The 14,786-nt window shown below is 45.5% G+C and overlaps 1 protein-coding gene across 1 annotated transcript; it reads right to left on the bottom strand.

Moving 5' to 3' along the window:
- Positions 1-11,791: 11,791 nt before the first annotated feature.
- Positions 11,792-12,673, bottom strand: CLDN23 (claudin 23). The gene has a single exon (XM_068532391.1). The coding sequence runs from the start codon at positions 12,671-12,673 to the stop codon at positions 11,792-11,794; it is 882 nt and encodes a 293-aa protein (XP_068388492.1).
- Between the last annotated feature and the right edge of the window lie 2,113 nt (positions 12,674-14,786).

The following is a 14,786-nucleotide window of genomic DNA, read 5'->3' as shown; positions in this document are numbered from 1 at the left end:
CTATCCACATAAAACCCATTCGACACCAACACCTAAAATGTCAGAGGCTGGAAAAAGACTGACACCAAAAGCTGCCCAACCTCTCCAGGGTACCAAGTCTACCAAGGCTAAATCCCCAGGTCCAGAGGCGATGAATTATCCTGTCAGAAAAACGCTAACCCCTCTCATGCCTGCTGTAGAGAGCAAGACTCCAGAAACCAAGGAAGGAGTTCAGCCCAAGGACTCACAGAAGGGAAAACTTCTGCTCTGTAGCAGTGATTTCTGTAATGGGAGGGGAATCTGTACAATGGAAGGAGAGCTGAGAAAATGCAGCTGTCTGATGGGATACGGCGGAGAGTTCTGTGAAGAAGCAGCACGTAGACCTGCCCCTGGCCACATGGCCCTCAGCTTAACCATAGCCCTGTCAGCTGTTCTGGTCATTCTGGGAGCATTTGTATATTTCAGAAGAGAACACAAATTAAAACGGTGAGCAGCTACTAATGTCCTCATGGGAGAATTTTATTCCAAAGAAGGCTTATTAAATAAAATTAAAACAAGATTAACGAGGTTGGAGATATGAATCCACTCTAGAAATTTGCCCTCTGAGCAACAAAGCAGCCTAGATGCTGACCTGGAAAAATCATACTTGGGACCATCTGTTTGAGTGAGACCTGGGACAATGTTGTAAGGGGTACGTGGCATTTATGCAGATAAAATCTGCCTCAACAGCAGTCAGTGACACAGTCTCAGGGATGAAGTGAGGCAGAGTTAGGGCCAGTGACCGTTTGGGGGAAAAACTTGTTAGGTGTGTTAGTTTGCTAGGGCTGCTTAAACAAGTACCACAGACTGTGTGTCTTAGACAACAGAAATTTATTTTCTCACAGTTCTGGAAGCTGGAAGTTTGAAATCAATGTGTCAGTGGGGTTTGTTTCTTCTGAGGCTGAGGTCTGCTTTTCTCCTTGGATTGTAGATGCAGACTTCTCCCTGTGTCTTCACGTGGTCTTCTCTCTGTACATGTTCATGTCCTAATCTCTTCTTCTTATAAGGACACCAGTCCTATTGGATTAGGGCCCACCCTAATGACCTCCTTTTCACATAATTACTGCTTTGATGACCCTATCCCCAAATATGGTCACATTCTGAGGTACTAGGGGTTAAGACTTCAACATATGAATTTTAGGGGGACACAACATAGCCCTTGACAGGAGGTGAAATAAACTCATGAGAGATTTAAGGCTAAAGCATAAAGTTTTGTCTAAGAGCAAGAGTCATTGGGTTAAAGAAACAAACAAGAATAACTCAAAAATGATTGAGTAAGAATGATGACAAAATAAGCTTTAGGAAGATACACTAACTGAAGAAATTGATTAGATAAACATATTGGCAAAGGACATTAAGCAGCCTACGTAGGGAGAGATGTTACAGAGATGACCGAAATCCTTAAAAGTTACATTTCCTCTGTCCAGCCTTCACTTTGCAGACTGAAGAAAGGGCCAGGAGAAATGATATATCTTTGCCTAAAGTAACACTGGTCAATAGCCAACTGGTTAATGTTAAGATGAACTGAGGTGCTTCCCTTGGGCTTCTGACTGTCAGTCAGGCCTGTCTTCTACGTTAACCTGCTTTCTTAACTCACCTGTGTCCAGTTGCTACTTACCTGTTTTTGGATTCAATTCTCACTGACTCCAATTTCCTAGTTTCCTCTCAATTGAGAAGATGTATCATTTTGGAAGTCAAGTGAATGCCTAGTAACAAATCATAACTGACTCAAGTATTGGCCATTCTAGGCCAGTTCTTTGTTAAAGGGACAATTAAAATAGGGCATAGTTCCCATAACAACTTTTGATAGGGGACGAGTTGGCCATTTCTAACCATGTCGCATTCCCAGCTTCTACCTTAAGGAACAACTCTTTTGACTTTCTCTGATTTCTAGAAACAGTACAGCATCATCAAGGAATTTGACCTGCCATAAAGAAAATGACCAAGAAGAGGAGAATCTAATGAATAGTGAGACTTTTGTCAATGAAGCTTATGATGAAGAGTTATGCCTGGGAACTGTCTTTGAGGAAAACAGGTGGTGAGATCCAGTCACAAAATGCCCCTTCCAAAAAATCCTAGCAGGGTGAAAGCAGGCAGTGCTAACTTAAAGAGCTTTTTGTTATTGACGAATGATGTTATCATGTAGACCAAATGAATGCTCAGTAACTTTTTTGATTTCAGATTCTGTTCAGTCTCTAGTTGTTCAAACCAAAGTGAAACATACATGAAATAGTAATCAAGAAATTTGGCTTTTGGTGGACTTCCAAAAGGAGTTCAATACTATCGTGGGGTGGAGTGAGGTGTATTCAGGGTTAGTTAACATTACCCTTAAAATTTATGTCCCTCCCATCCCGTGATCTCTGCTGACTTCCACATAGCTCAACCACCTCTATGTTTTTGCTTTGTTTTAATATAATGCGTATTCTCTAATTTCAAGTCTCTTTTTCTACAGGAATTGTTAACCTCTTTACAAACTGACTAACCTGACAAAAAAGGAGCTGAAACATCTCAATAAAAACTGTTTATATATTTCACTGTGTACTGTTTTAACTTCTGTAACAGTTTGTGGTAAATGGTAACTTCATATTAAAATAACTGCTTTTTATTTTTTAAATTTATTTTATTGAAGTATGGTTGATTTACAATGTTGTGTTGATTTCTGCTGTACAGCAAAGTGTTTCAGTTATACATTTACATACATTCTTTTTCATATTCTTTTCCATTCTGGTTTATCACAGGATACTGAATATAGTTCCCTGTGCTACACAGTAGGACCTTGTTGTCCATTCATTCTCTATATAATGGTTTGCATCTGCTGACCCCAGACCCCTAATCCCTCCCTCCCCCACCGCCCACCTTGGCAACCATAAGTCTGTTCTCTATGTCTGTGAGTCTGTTTCCGTTTCATAGATAAGTTCATTTGTGTCATATTTTAGATTCCACATATAAGTGATATCATATGGTATTTGTCTTTCTCTTTCTGACTTACTTTACTTAGTATGATAATCTCTGGGTCCATCCATGTTGCTGCAAATGGCATTATTTCATTCATTTTTTATGGCTGAGTAATACTCCATTGTATATATGTACCACATCTTCTTTATCCATTCAGCTGTCAAAAGACATTTAGATTGCTTCCATGTCTTGGCTATTGTGAATAGTGCTGCTATGAGCATAGGGGTGCATGTATCTTTTTGAATTGTAGTTTTGTCCAGATATATGCCCAGGAGTGAGATTGTTACCAAAAGTGGGGTCCAGCTGCTCACTGCTCAAAAGCCAATAAAGAGGCAAGGTTGGTGGAAAGTTTGCTTTATTTCTCAAGCCGGCAACTGAGGGGGAGGGTGGACTCCTGTCCAAAGGCCAACTCCCCCCGTGACAAGCAGTGGACAAGAGCTTCTACAGGTGAAGGGAGGGGGCTACATGCAGAAAGAGCACAGTCATCTTGAAATTGGTCAGGCTGTGGACTGATCAGCGTCATCTTGACTTTTGTAAGTACAGTAATCTTCAGTTCCAAGGTCAGTTTGTTCCCATTTCTTTGAGGTCAGCTCTCGGAATTGTGGCAGCTTATGTCATGGCTACAGTCTGGTCATCAGGTAGTTAACTTCTTCCACCTGGTGGGGGTTTTAGTATCTATAATACTAAATACGAATACATTTTTCCTTAATGGTTAAAGCAGATGTACAATGTATGTTTAATAGGCCACAAACAGGCTGTTTTGGTTAACCTAAAGTGCAAATTAAATCATGTATAAGCCAGAAGGACTTCCCCATACCTCAATATGTGAAAATTCCTTCTATCATTTTCCCCTTTTAATTGCAAATCTTTTCATAGAAAGCATTGATAATCAATGTATTTTTCCAGCATTGCCAGACTGACTCAGTTGCCTGCTCTGGGTCCATTCATGTCCCTTGGTGCTAGGCCTACTTTTTGTTTATCTTTTGGCCTAGTTATTCACGTTGGATTCTAAAACTAGACACACAGAGGTATTGGCACAAAGGGGCTTTGGACCAGAAATCATCTCAACCAGCTCATGTCTGCTAGGGAAACATGTAAACGCTACTTAGATCCCAAAACCCCTTTGTGCCAATACCTCTGTGTGTCTTCCTGGATCACTACTTTATTCATACCCACATAAGGAATCAAGGGCATTGAATCTGTGATGGGACACAGATAACAAAGCAGGAGTATGGTCTAAAGTTCAACAGCAGCAACCTTGGCCAAATCACTTAATCATAGAACTGTTACCCCAATGATAAAAATAGGATTAACAGAACCTACATCAGGCCATTTGGGTATCGAATTAAAACACAAAAACGCCTGCTTAGCCTAGTACCTGAGGCTGATAACATGAGACTAAATTTTCATAAACACAATGATTTGGAACACTTCTTGCTTGGAGCTTTTCCAGACTATTCATATTTAGTTTCTTGCAGAATAAATTTGTATAGGATGCCAAGGATAAACAGAAGTCCTAGGCTTATTACTGGGGGTGTAGTGCATAAAACAAATTGTGCTTTGCAGTCAAGTATAAATATTCCCAAGTACAGATCAACCTGACCTGAAGAACACACGCTGGGGGCTCACCTTCCTTGAGGCTGGGAGACACGTGGAACATCATCAAATTGCCTCTGGGGCTCAGCTGTATTTGAGAGAACCTATCTCAGCCTCACAGTACCCTAGACCCCTCTCATCCACAGGGTGAATCTCACATTTCTCTTGCCATCTCGCCCAAGAGCCATCCTCACTGCCAAGTCTGCCCTTGGCAAGGCTCTGCCTCTGTCTGCAAAAATGCATACCAATGACACAAATGCATCCAGATTGAAAGCCTGTATGGAAGATATACAACAGAATTATCACTTTCTGGACATGCTTAAGCTGCTGCCTTGGCTCCTTAGACCCTAACCCTCCACCAGACTTGCAGGGCTGGTGTCCTGACTGGCTCAGTCCACTTGTGTGGGCTCTGCTGGAATGGCACTCTCAGCCCTCCCTTCTGCTCTGCAGACCCATTTCCTGTCTGGGCCCCAGAAACACCCCCTGTCTGCTCTTCCTGGGGAAAAGGGAGCTTACTGCAGCCAAATTGTCACATATGCACTCCTTCCACCCTGCCTACTCTTATTTATATCTTTCCTATTTTTGGTCCTTTATGAATGTGTGCCTAGGTGTTATCCCATCTGAAGTTACTTAACACATCCTGTTACGCTTTCTCTATTCAAGAATTCACAAAATATCTCAATGTCCTTTTCACCAGAAAGGCTTAATTTTATGAAAGAACACAAGATTTTATACTTAATTCCTAACAATCCCATCCCCAAAATTGATTGTAATATGTCAATTTCATGACCTTATCTATTTGGAGCAACGGGCATGTTATGAAGCATAAAAGCTTTCTAGTGTGATAATCTCTATATTAATTTCTTAATTTCTCTACAGCTAATAATCGTAGCAGTAAGCCTGTAGAAGATAGAAAATTTGAACTTCTTTATAGAAACTGAACTTCTGTAACCTGGTAAATAGGTTTGAGTTTTCTTCTGGAAGAAAAAGACCTTTGGAAAAGTTAATTGTTTTATGCTTTAGGCTCAAAGATCCCTACACAAAACTTGACCTTTTGTGTCTATTGCTAGCCATTAAGAGTTAAATTAGTTAATTTTATACTGTTGTCCCTTGGTATCCACGAGGGATTGGTTCCAGGATCCTCGTGGATACCAAAATCCATGGATGCTCAAGGCCCTTACAGCCAGCCCTCCGTATCCATGGGTTGTGCATTGAAAATATTCCATTTGCATTTGGCTGAATCCACGGATGCAGAACCCGCAGACACGGAAAATGGACTGTGCTTATTCTCTTTAGGAGACAAATTAGGGGAGGGGTCATGGATGATGGGTGGGCTGTACTAAGTTCCAACTGTTTTAACTGCTGGGTGGCTTAGGAAATTCAGGAAAAATGAGAACTAGAATCTGGAGTTTGTTGTGCTCAGGCCAGTTACTAATTTTATGGGTCAATCAGCTTCCCCAACGTTCACTGTTCAAATTTCACATCTCTTCTCTCAGCCTCCTCTAGTTCTTTTTTTTTTTTTTTTTAAATAAATTTATTTATTTAATTTTGGTTGTGTTGGGTCTTCGTTTCTGTGCGAGGGCTTTCTCTAGTTGCAGCAAGCGGGGGCCACTCTTCATCGCGGTGCACGGGCCTCTCACTGCTGCGGCCTCTCTTGTTGCAGAGCACAGGCTCCAGACGCGCAGGCTCAGTAGTTGTGGCTCACGGGCTTAGTTGCTCCGCGGCATGTGGGATCTTCCCAGACCAGGGGTCAAACCCGTGTCCCCTGCATTGGCAGGCAGATTCTCAACCACTGCGCCACCAGGGAAGCCCCCCTCCTCTAGTTCTTAACCCTCACTCTCAGAATATTAAATTCAGGAAGGCCCTCTGATAACACTGAATCCAGTCTTCCCAGTTACACAGCTGAAGAAACTGAAATCCAGCAAGAGCAGGGCTTAGGCTATAATTAGGGAATATATTGTTACCCACGTTCTAGAAAAATTGCAGTGACTTTTCCAGTTTCTTCAGCCCTGTGGTGAGTGGCAGTTCTTTTGGCGGTAACCATGGTGGTGGGGGAGGGTTGGCAGACCATCTGTCACATGGATGGCCAAGGTGCTTGGTCACTGAACAAGAATGCGGTAGAGTTGTACTTAAGCTGCTCTCTCCCCTTGCCCCACTGGAGAATCAAGCCCTCTGGTCAGTACTGTCTCCCCCCCTACCCCCAGCCTTGTCTACATTTTCCTCTTTTTGTGCAAATTAAACCTTGTTTTCCTGTGTTCAGTCCTGCTTCATAAACATTTGCTGGAGGAGGTCATTTTATTGTCTTTAGTGAAAAAAGAACAGAATGTGGGCAGAATTTGTTGGGAAGATGGGGTGAGAATTTCACGTAAGTTTTTACTTGAAATATTACGGGAATTCACTGGCGGTACAGTGGTTAGAACTCTATGCTTTCACTGCTGAGGGCGCGGGTTCAATCCCTGGTCGGGGAACTAAGATCCCTCAAGCCTCGTGGTGTGGCCAAATTAAAAAAAAAAAAAGAAGAAATATTGATTGAGTTCCTTATTTTCCTCCCTTCCCAAAGGGAGAAAGATCTCATCTGTAATGTCTTGGGAATAGAGGAGGCATGAGTTGTGCTCTACTGGTCTTTGTAAGCCAATCGTAACCCAATTGACAAAGCTGCTCCCGTGGCCTCCTCCCCACCAGTGCTGGTGAGCCCTTGCCCCTGGGTTTCGAGCCAGTGGCCTCAGGCCACAAATTACTTTCCAAGTACCTGATAAGCTGTGCATAAGGTGAGAAAGTACTTGGGTACAGAAATGGCTTTTAGAGGCAACTTTAATTTATTAAATTTCTAACAGGCTCTGAAGAATTGTTATAACCATTCTAGGATTACAAAAATAAATAGAAGCCGTCCATGCCCCTACCTTAAATTTTGAGGTAAAATGAGAAAGCACACCGAGAAAAGTACACATGTGAACATTTAGATGATATGTTCAAAGATGACACCTGTAAGCTGCCGGGGGAAGTAGTGTAGGGTGTGTGTGCAGGAGAAAGCGATGAGGGTGAAAAACCTGAGCCTTGGCCACATCACGAATGGAATTTAAGCTAAGAGTGAATGATAGGTAAGGAAGATCCTGAGAGTTTTGAAGATGAATTAGTCCTTCATTTTAGGAAGGTCTGAGTGAAGATGTGAGGTGAGTGTGGGGAGAGAGATTCTGGTTATTAAACTTTCCCATCACTTTGCGGATGTGATGAGGCTGTGAAGTTGAAAGATCTTTCTCTGCCTACCGTGCTGTGAGGCTGTCTATACGTTGGCAGAATAGAATGTTCTTCACCTGCTATTCTTATATCAAATTGTTTATATTTGACTCTGAAAACATTCTATACAACAGACTGAATCCAGACTGTATTCCCTCCTAAAAAAGCTATTAGACCAGAAGAGGTCCTCAATTCACTCAGTTGTACCCCCGGCTTCTTCCTGTCCTTGCCACCCCTGTCTAGAGTGAAGAAGAAGCAAAGCAAGCCAGTACCAAGACCACTATGGAAACCTGTTTTCACTAATATTTCTTTACTGGGAAATTGGAGTTTGCTGTTCTCTCTGATGTCCAATCTTTTCTTTCAGTTCTCTGCGCAAGCCCCCTCTCCTTCCCGACCACCTTTCTTAAAATACTACCTTTTGGGGCTTCCCTGGTGGCGCAGTGGTTGAGAATCTGCCTGCCAATGCAGGGGACACGGGTTCGAGCCCTGGTCTGGGAAGATCCCACATGCCGCGGAGCAACTAGGCCCGTGAGCCACAGCTGCTGAGCCTGCACGTCTGGAGCCTGTGCTCCGCAACGGGAGAGGCCGCGACGGTGAGAGGCCCGCGCAGCGCGATGAAGAGTGGCCCCCGCTCGCCGCAACTGGAGAAAGCCCTCACACAGAAACGAAGACCCAACACAGCCATAAATAAATTAATTAATTAATTAATTTTTTTTTAAAAACTGCCTTTTTTCTCCAGTCCTTGACCCTGGTTTGTTATTCTTCATTTTCCTTGTACATCTTTCTCATGCTAGAGTATGCAAGTTCTACAAACTTGGGCCTGGAATAAATTTGCTTTCCAAGGCATCCAAAGGTGTCCTGACAGGATGACAGGTGCCCCCAAACTTACAAATGATCTAGGCCATGAAGAGGAGGGTGGCTGCTGAAGCATCTTTGACAGCACCTCCACAAGGGATCAACAGCCTGTGTGCCAAAAACCTTACTTCTCCTTAGTGAGGGTGGGCGTCTAGATCAGAGCCCGATTGGCAGATGCACAGAGCAGAAGCTGTGTTAATGCAGGGTCTGCTCTACTTTCACAGATTCCTCACTCCTCCAGGCAGAGCTTGAGTAATCTTGAAAAGACTTCACCCATTAATGGGGACACATACTCTGTCAGTAGGATTATTAAGAGTGAGTCCTCACAACACTGTAAATCAACTATACTTCAATTAAAAAAAGAGTCTAACAAGAAAAAAAGTGAGTCGTGATGCGCGTCAGAGGTGTGAAGGGCTTGAGGCCAGGAGGCAGTACTATTTCATGTTAGAGTCTCACTGGGGTGTAGCTGCTTGGCTAGTTGGGTATTAGATTTAGGATAAGTGCTCACCGACGACAGCAACTCCTGAGGCTCCAGCCTCCTCCAGCACCTTGAATCTCAAGCCCATTGTCATTTTTTTCTGCTGTAGCACAGAACGACTCTCAGGTCAAACCCAGATCCTGCCTGATGCAGGAGTCTCATGCCATCTTGAATATTTTTATAGCAAAAAAGTTTAGTTTTCTTAAAGGGATTTTTGGTTTTATTTCTGTGGATGAGGCAAAAATGTAGTTCTAACTCAGAGCAAATCTTAATCACCAAAGAGGAAGTGTTTTGGATATAAGCCAGTGGACGGTAACTGGGCAGGGAGAAGTAAAAACATATAAAGCACCAGTATTGACTGTTTTTTACCACAGATTCCCTAGAAACAATGGAATTATGATGCAGGCAAGATTCAGTAGATTCGGTACTTGCCAGAAACCCAAAATCTTTATGTTGTCTGCCAGGTCCTGACTTCTCAGGTGCCCAATTCCTGCCTTTTGAGGTCTCAGCTGAAAAAAGCAGGGTTGCCTTTTCTCCATTCTGGCTCTGTTCCCTAAATCAAGTCCCCTAACTCATCTAGGCAATAGCTCCCACAGGTCTGATTACGTGCTGCCAGTTGGGGTTGAAATCTGAGTGAGGCACAGTCCCAGTGAAAGCCATGCAGCCCCAGCAGGTGTCTGTGAAGCAGCAGCACTGGCATCTCCTGGGAGCTAGTTAGGAAATCAGTTTCAGGTCTCACTCCAGACCTACTGAATCAGAATTTGAATTTGAAAAAGATCCCTGAGTGATATGCCAGCACATTGAAGTTTGGATGCAAAAAGAAATAGGTGATTCCAGTACAAAATGGTAAGGGAAGTGAATCTATAATATCCCTTCCACTGCTAACAAGCAGTGTGTGCTGTTTAGTTAGTTCTACTATAGCTGTGTTGTCAGTAATTACTGCACTGAATGTTCCTACCTCTGAATTGGCTACCTACAGCAGGTGTGGGGTTTTTTTGTTTTTTAATTTTTTATTTTAATTTTATTTATTTTTTGGCTGCATTGGGTCTTCGTTGTTGTCCGTGGGCTTTCTCTAGTTGCCACAAGCAGGGGCTACTCTTCGTGGTGGTGCACGGGCTTCTCATTGCTGTGGCTTCTCTTGTTGTGGAGCACGTGCTCTAGGCGCACAGGCTTCAGTAGTTGTGGCATGCGGGCTTAGTAGTTGTCGCTCACGGGCTCTAGAGCGCAGGCTCAGTAGTTGTAGCGCACAGGCTTAGTTGCTCCGCAGCATGTGGGATCTTCCCGGACCAGGGCTCGAACCCATGTCCCCTGCATTGGCAGGCAGATTCTTAACCACTGCGCCTCCAGGGAAGTCCCTCGACAGCAGGTTTTAAAGATGAGATTCAGTTCAGTTCAAGACGCCCTTAAAACCAACTAATTGGAATTGGAGCCGGTCCTGCTAGAGATTTAGTCTGGAGCATGGAACACACAGCTGCCTACCTGTGATTTTAGGCAGCACTGTTACACGAGGAAAAGATTTCTAGTCTCATCTCATGTGGAAACTGGTGCTTCTAGTTTTTTCAACAATAGACTTGCCTTTGCACAGAAAACAGCATGAACCTGAAAATAAAACAATCAGGGATTGAAGTGGGGCCCACTGGCTACTTTTAGTAATCTTATGCTAAGAGGTGCAAAGATCTGAGTGCTAGATTTCAGAAACAGTGTATAGGCAGCCAGAAAATTGTTAGTAATGAATGCTTAAACTCCTAAAGATTATACTGGAGACAAAAAAAAAACTTTTGTGAGTTGAGTAAAACTCTTGCTTTCAAATTTTATTTATAAATAAGATATATATATACATGTAGGGTAGCCTAATGTGATTAACAGGTTCCATTTTGTTCTAAATATTTAATATATAGTCTTTTATGTCCAGGGTGAGGTAGCCAAGAAATAGAACAATACAGCATCAGTCCCTTCATTCTCCTTCTGGCTTCTAGAAGAGAAACTCTGGAGTGACCTCAACTGTCACACCAAAAATAAGTGATAAAAATGATAGATCCTATTTATACATGAAGAAATGTAAATATGAGTTAATCAGGTTATTTCATTCCATAAAAGCCACTAAAGCTGCTGGTATTTGCATGGCTCTACGTTTATTTTAAGAGCCCCGTTCAAATATAACCAGAAAGGTACCGGTCTCTTGAGAGTTTGTGTGAAAACGAATTATGCAGCAGAAAATAAATTAATAATAATTATATTGATGCAAGGTTCATCAGCATTTCAGAATGTTGTTTGGAGGTGTTAAATCGGTTTTGAGCCTCTATTTGCTGATTTTGACATTGTTATTATCAGCAGGATGCAAAGTCACCCTTTCTATGTCTCCAGCTAAAAGTATGAAAAGGCTGTCGTCCAGAAGAAGGCCCTGATCCCTCGGGGGAGAAACACTAAACTCCATAAAAAGAAAACCAAACCCAACCTGAACTAATCGTCCAAGGAGTCGAGTTTGGCCAGAAAAGGAAGATCGCCCTCCAAACCAGTTACAGGAATGTGTCCGGGGGTCCGACTCCGAGCCAGGTGTTTCCAGCTGAAAGGTAACAGCCAAGTTCAAGGTTGGACCGTGGTGGGGCGAGTCCTTCATCCAGACAGGGCCCGGCCAGAGCAGGCTGGGGGCGCCGCCTACAGGTCGGAGTCGCAGGGCAGCGCGCTGCCGCAGGACCGGGTGCTGCGGGAGGACCCGCCGTGGTGGGAGTCGGGAGCGTTCTCCCCATCGAGCACGTCCACCGGGTTGCTGTAGGCCTTGGGCGGCGGCCGGGGCATCGGGAAGCCGACCTTGCGCTGGCTGGCGGCGCCAAGCTGGACGGGCCGCGGCCGGTGCTGGCCGTCGCTGTAGTACTTGATGGCCGGCGTGAGCGCGGGCTCCGGCCAGTCGACGTACACGGTGCTGATGCTGCTGCGGCGCCCCCTGCCTGAGGGCGCCTTCCGGCAGCTGCGACAGCGCTCGGCGCACCAAGGCGCGAAGCTGAGCGCCAGCGAGAAGCCGCCCAGCAGCAGCAGGCAGCTGCCCAGATAGCCCAGCACCAGGCTGTAGCCGACCTGCACGGTGACCGGGCTGGACTCGGCGGGCAGGACGGCGCGATCCGCCAAGAAGTGGTTGTACCAGGAGACCGGGATGAGGCTCAAGAGGCCCGCGGCGAAGAGCACGACGCCGGAGAGGCCGGCCAGCGCGAAGTGGGGCTCGTCCTGCCAGCAGCGCACGCCGAGCGTCGCCAGCAGTAGCCCCAGGGCCGTGGCGGCCAGCGACGTGATCGTGAGTCCCCGCGCCACCCGCACGGGCTCGGCGGCGAAGTAACCCAAGTCGTCTGGCTGACCGCACTGGCGCTCGCGGCTGCTCTGCTCGCGGCACATGTCCCACAGGCCCTGGTACAGCACCACGTCCACCGGCTGGTCGAGGAAGCCCTTCACCAGCCTCCAGCCGGGCGTCAGCGTGCCGGTCAAGGTGAGTAGCAGCCCGCAGGGTGCGAGCACCATGCCCAGAGTCATCACCACCGGCGTCCTCATCCTGGACGGCGCACCTGCCCACTCCTCCGCCTCCGCCGCCGGCTTGCGATCTCGAGCCCTTGCGCCTCCGGAGAGCGCTCCGGACTCCGGCTCCCTGAAGTCCGCACGCTCGTCGCCGCCACGCCCGGAGCCCTGCGCCCGGCTCTCCTCCGGCCGCTCTTTGTCTCCGGAGCGGGGCCGTCTGCGCTCCGCTGCCCGTCCCTAGTTCGCTCCCCGCGTCCCGGCCGCTCCGCCCTACCTCCCGCCCAGCCGCCTAATCGAAACCAGCTCGCGGGCGAGTCTGATCGAAACCGCGGCCCGAGATGCGGGCGCGCAGAGGTGGCGGCCGCCGCGGCCAAACCCGTCCGGTTGGGAGGGGCGGGAGTGGCGAGCAGGAAGCGGCGCGGCCCTGCGGGACTCGGACCGAGCAAAGGTCGCCCCGCCCCTGCACCTCTGCGCGGCTCCGCGGGGCCAGGTCGGCCTGGGGCGGGGAAGGAAAGGGGAGGCGCCGCCCGAACGGCCGCACCTGGCCCGGGCACTGCGCAGGTCCCTGCTTCTCAGCAGATCTCGGTAACTAAAGTTTTTCTCCGGTCCCTGCCCGTCGACCCTGCACCTGTAGCCTGTCCTCCCTCCACCCCCAGCGGGGATCCGATGGCCCCTCGAAATTTTGCGCTGTTAGCTTGCAGCCACCCACGGCCGAGTGGGCGGAACCGCCCGATATGCGCTGGGCAGGTGTGCACCGAGGGTCCTCCCGGTCGAGAAGCGTGTCCCAGAGTGTTGCACTTGTGTATTTTGTTTAATTTGCTTAGTAAAGACGCCATACTCCGGATTAACCTTGATGGAAAAGAATCAAAGCGACTGTGTTTCTGGGATGAGGAATTACCGAGGATTTTATTTTCTTTGTTCGGCCTCTTGAAAGATTTTGAAACTGACGAAAAAATAAAGGGTGTGTGTGTGTGTGTGTGTGTGTCCTGTCTAGCACACTTTTCAGGTTTGTCTACCTCTAGGGTCCTGAGACTTTCATTGTCTTTGAGCTGTTTACAACTCTGTAAATTACAGAAAACCTGTAGCGTCACAAGTGATTTTTGTCCATAGTAATGCATATGAGTTTGTCAGTAGAATGTTAATGATTATTGCCCGATGGATACAGACTGCTTTGGCATTGATTTGTAAATTCACTTTAGCAGGCCTGTTTGCCTGTATATGTGTGTCCTTTGCATTGTCCTTTAAATCGGTTGTAACATACTGGTTCCCTTAATAAATAAAATCTTTGACACGCGTTCCTTTTACATTTGTGTGAGAATCATGATTTTACAGTTTCCTAAAAATTATCCTTTAACAATATTTTCCTCATTTTATGTATTTCTTACCATGGAAGTGTGTTAACCTTTATAATTGATTAAAATTTTAATTATTTCTAAAACTCAAAGTTAATTAAGCATTGGTTTGAAGTAATTTTGAACATTCTAGAGTAGACAATATCAAGGATGGGTCTTTTGTTTTTTGAAAATTTTTAAATTAAAAAAATTGTGGTAAAATATACATAAACATAGAATTTACCATCTTAACCATTAAGTGTACAGTTCATTGAAATTAAGTATATTCACAGTGTTGCACTACTATCACCATCATCCATCTCCAGACTTTGTCATTTTCCCAAACTGAAACTCTACTCATTTATCAATAACTCCCCATTACACCAACACCCCTCCTACCCGCCAGCCCCTGGCAACCACCATTTTACTTTCTGTCTTTATGAATTTGAGGCCTCTAGATGTTTCATTCAAGTGGAATCATGCAGTATTTATGACTGGCTTATTTCACTTAGCATAATGTCTTCAAGGTTCATCCATGTTCATAGTGTGTCAGAATTTCCTTCTTTTTTAAGGCTGAATAATATTCCATCACATGTATATACCACATTTTATTTATCCATTCATCCTTTGATGCACACTTTGGTTGCTTCCACCATTTGGCTCCTGCAAATAATCCTGCTACAAACAAGGGTACAGCACTATCTCTTGGAGTCCCTGCTTTCAGTTCTCCAGAAGTGGAACTGCTGGATCATATGGTAACTCTGTTTTCAATTTTTTGACGAAATGCGCTACCATTCTCCATAGCAGCTGCATCATTT

This window comes from Eschrichtius robustus, chromosome 21 (assembly GCF_028021215.1).
Source record: "Eschrichtius robustus isolate mEscRob2 chromosome 21, mEscRob2.pri, whole genome shotgun sequence".
NCBI lineage: Eukaryota > Metazoa > Chordata > Mammalia > Artiodactyla > Eschrichtiidae > Eschrichtius > Eschrichtius robustus.
This window is presented reverse-complemented; position numbering and strand designations above follow the sequence as displayed.

Excerpts from the sequence above, each read along its gene's own strand:
- CLDN23 (XM_068532391.1), bottom strand. The coding sequence starts at position 12,673 with ATGAGGACGCCGGTGGTGATGACTCTGGGCATGGTGCTCGCACCCTGC.